At 69.8% G+C, this 215-nt stretch overlaps 1 protein-coding gene across 1 annotated transcript in view; it reads right to left on the reverse strand.

The window, feature by feature from the left end:
* SHANK2 (SH3 and multiple ankyrin repeat domains 2) overlaps positions 1-215 on the reverse strand; it is a 95082-nt gene that overhangs the window by 14442 nt on the left and 80425 nt on the right. The window contains 1 exon segment of the mRNA XM_006779619.2: positions 3-214. Within this exon segment, the coding sequence (XP_006779682.2) occupies positions 3-214 (212 nt within the window).

A 215-nucleotide genomic window follows, 5' to 3' on the forward strand; every position in this document is an offset into this window, starting at 1 on the left:
AGGCAGCGGCGAAGGGGCTGCTGACGGCCAGGCCATCGTCCGGCCGCAGCTGGCCCGGCGGCTCGGGGACCTGGGGGTCGGTCTCCACGCTGCTGCCCTGGCTGCTCTTGCCGCTGCTGCTGGTGGAGGGCTCCTTGACGATGATGGTGGGGATGGGGATGGAGCAGGTCTTCTCAGGGCTGTCCTCCACGTTGGACTGCTTCACCAGCGTGCCC

The sequence above is a fragment of the Myotis davidii genome, unplaced genomic scaffold (genome assembly GCF_000327345.1).
Source record: "Myotis davidii unplaced genomic scaffold, ASM32734v1 scaffold3211, whole genome shotgun sequence".
Taxonomy (NCBI): domain Eukaryota; kingdom Metazoa; phylum Chordata; class Mammalia; order Chiroptera; family Vespertilionidae; genus Myotis; species Myotis davidii.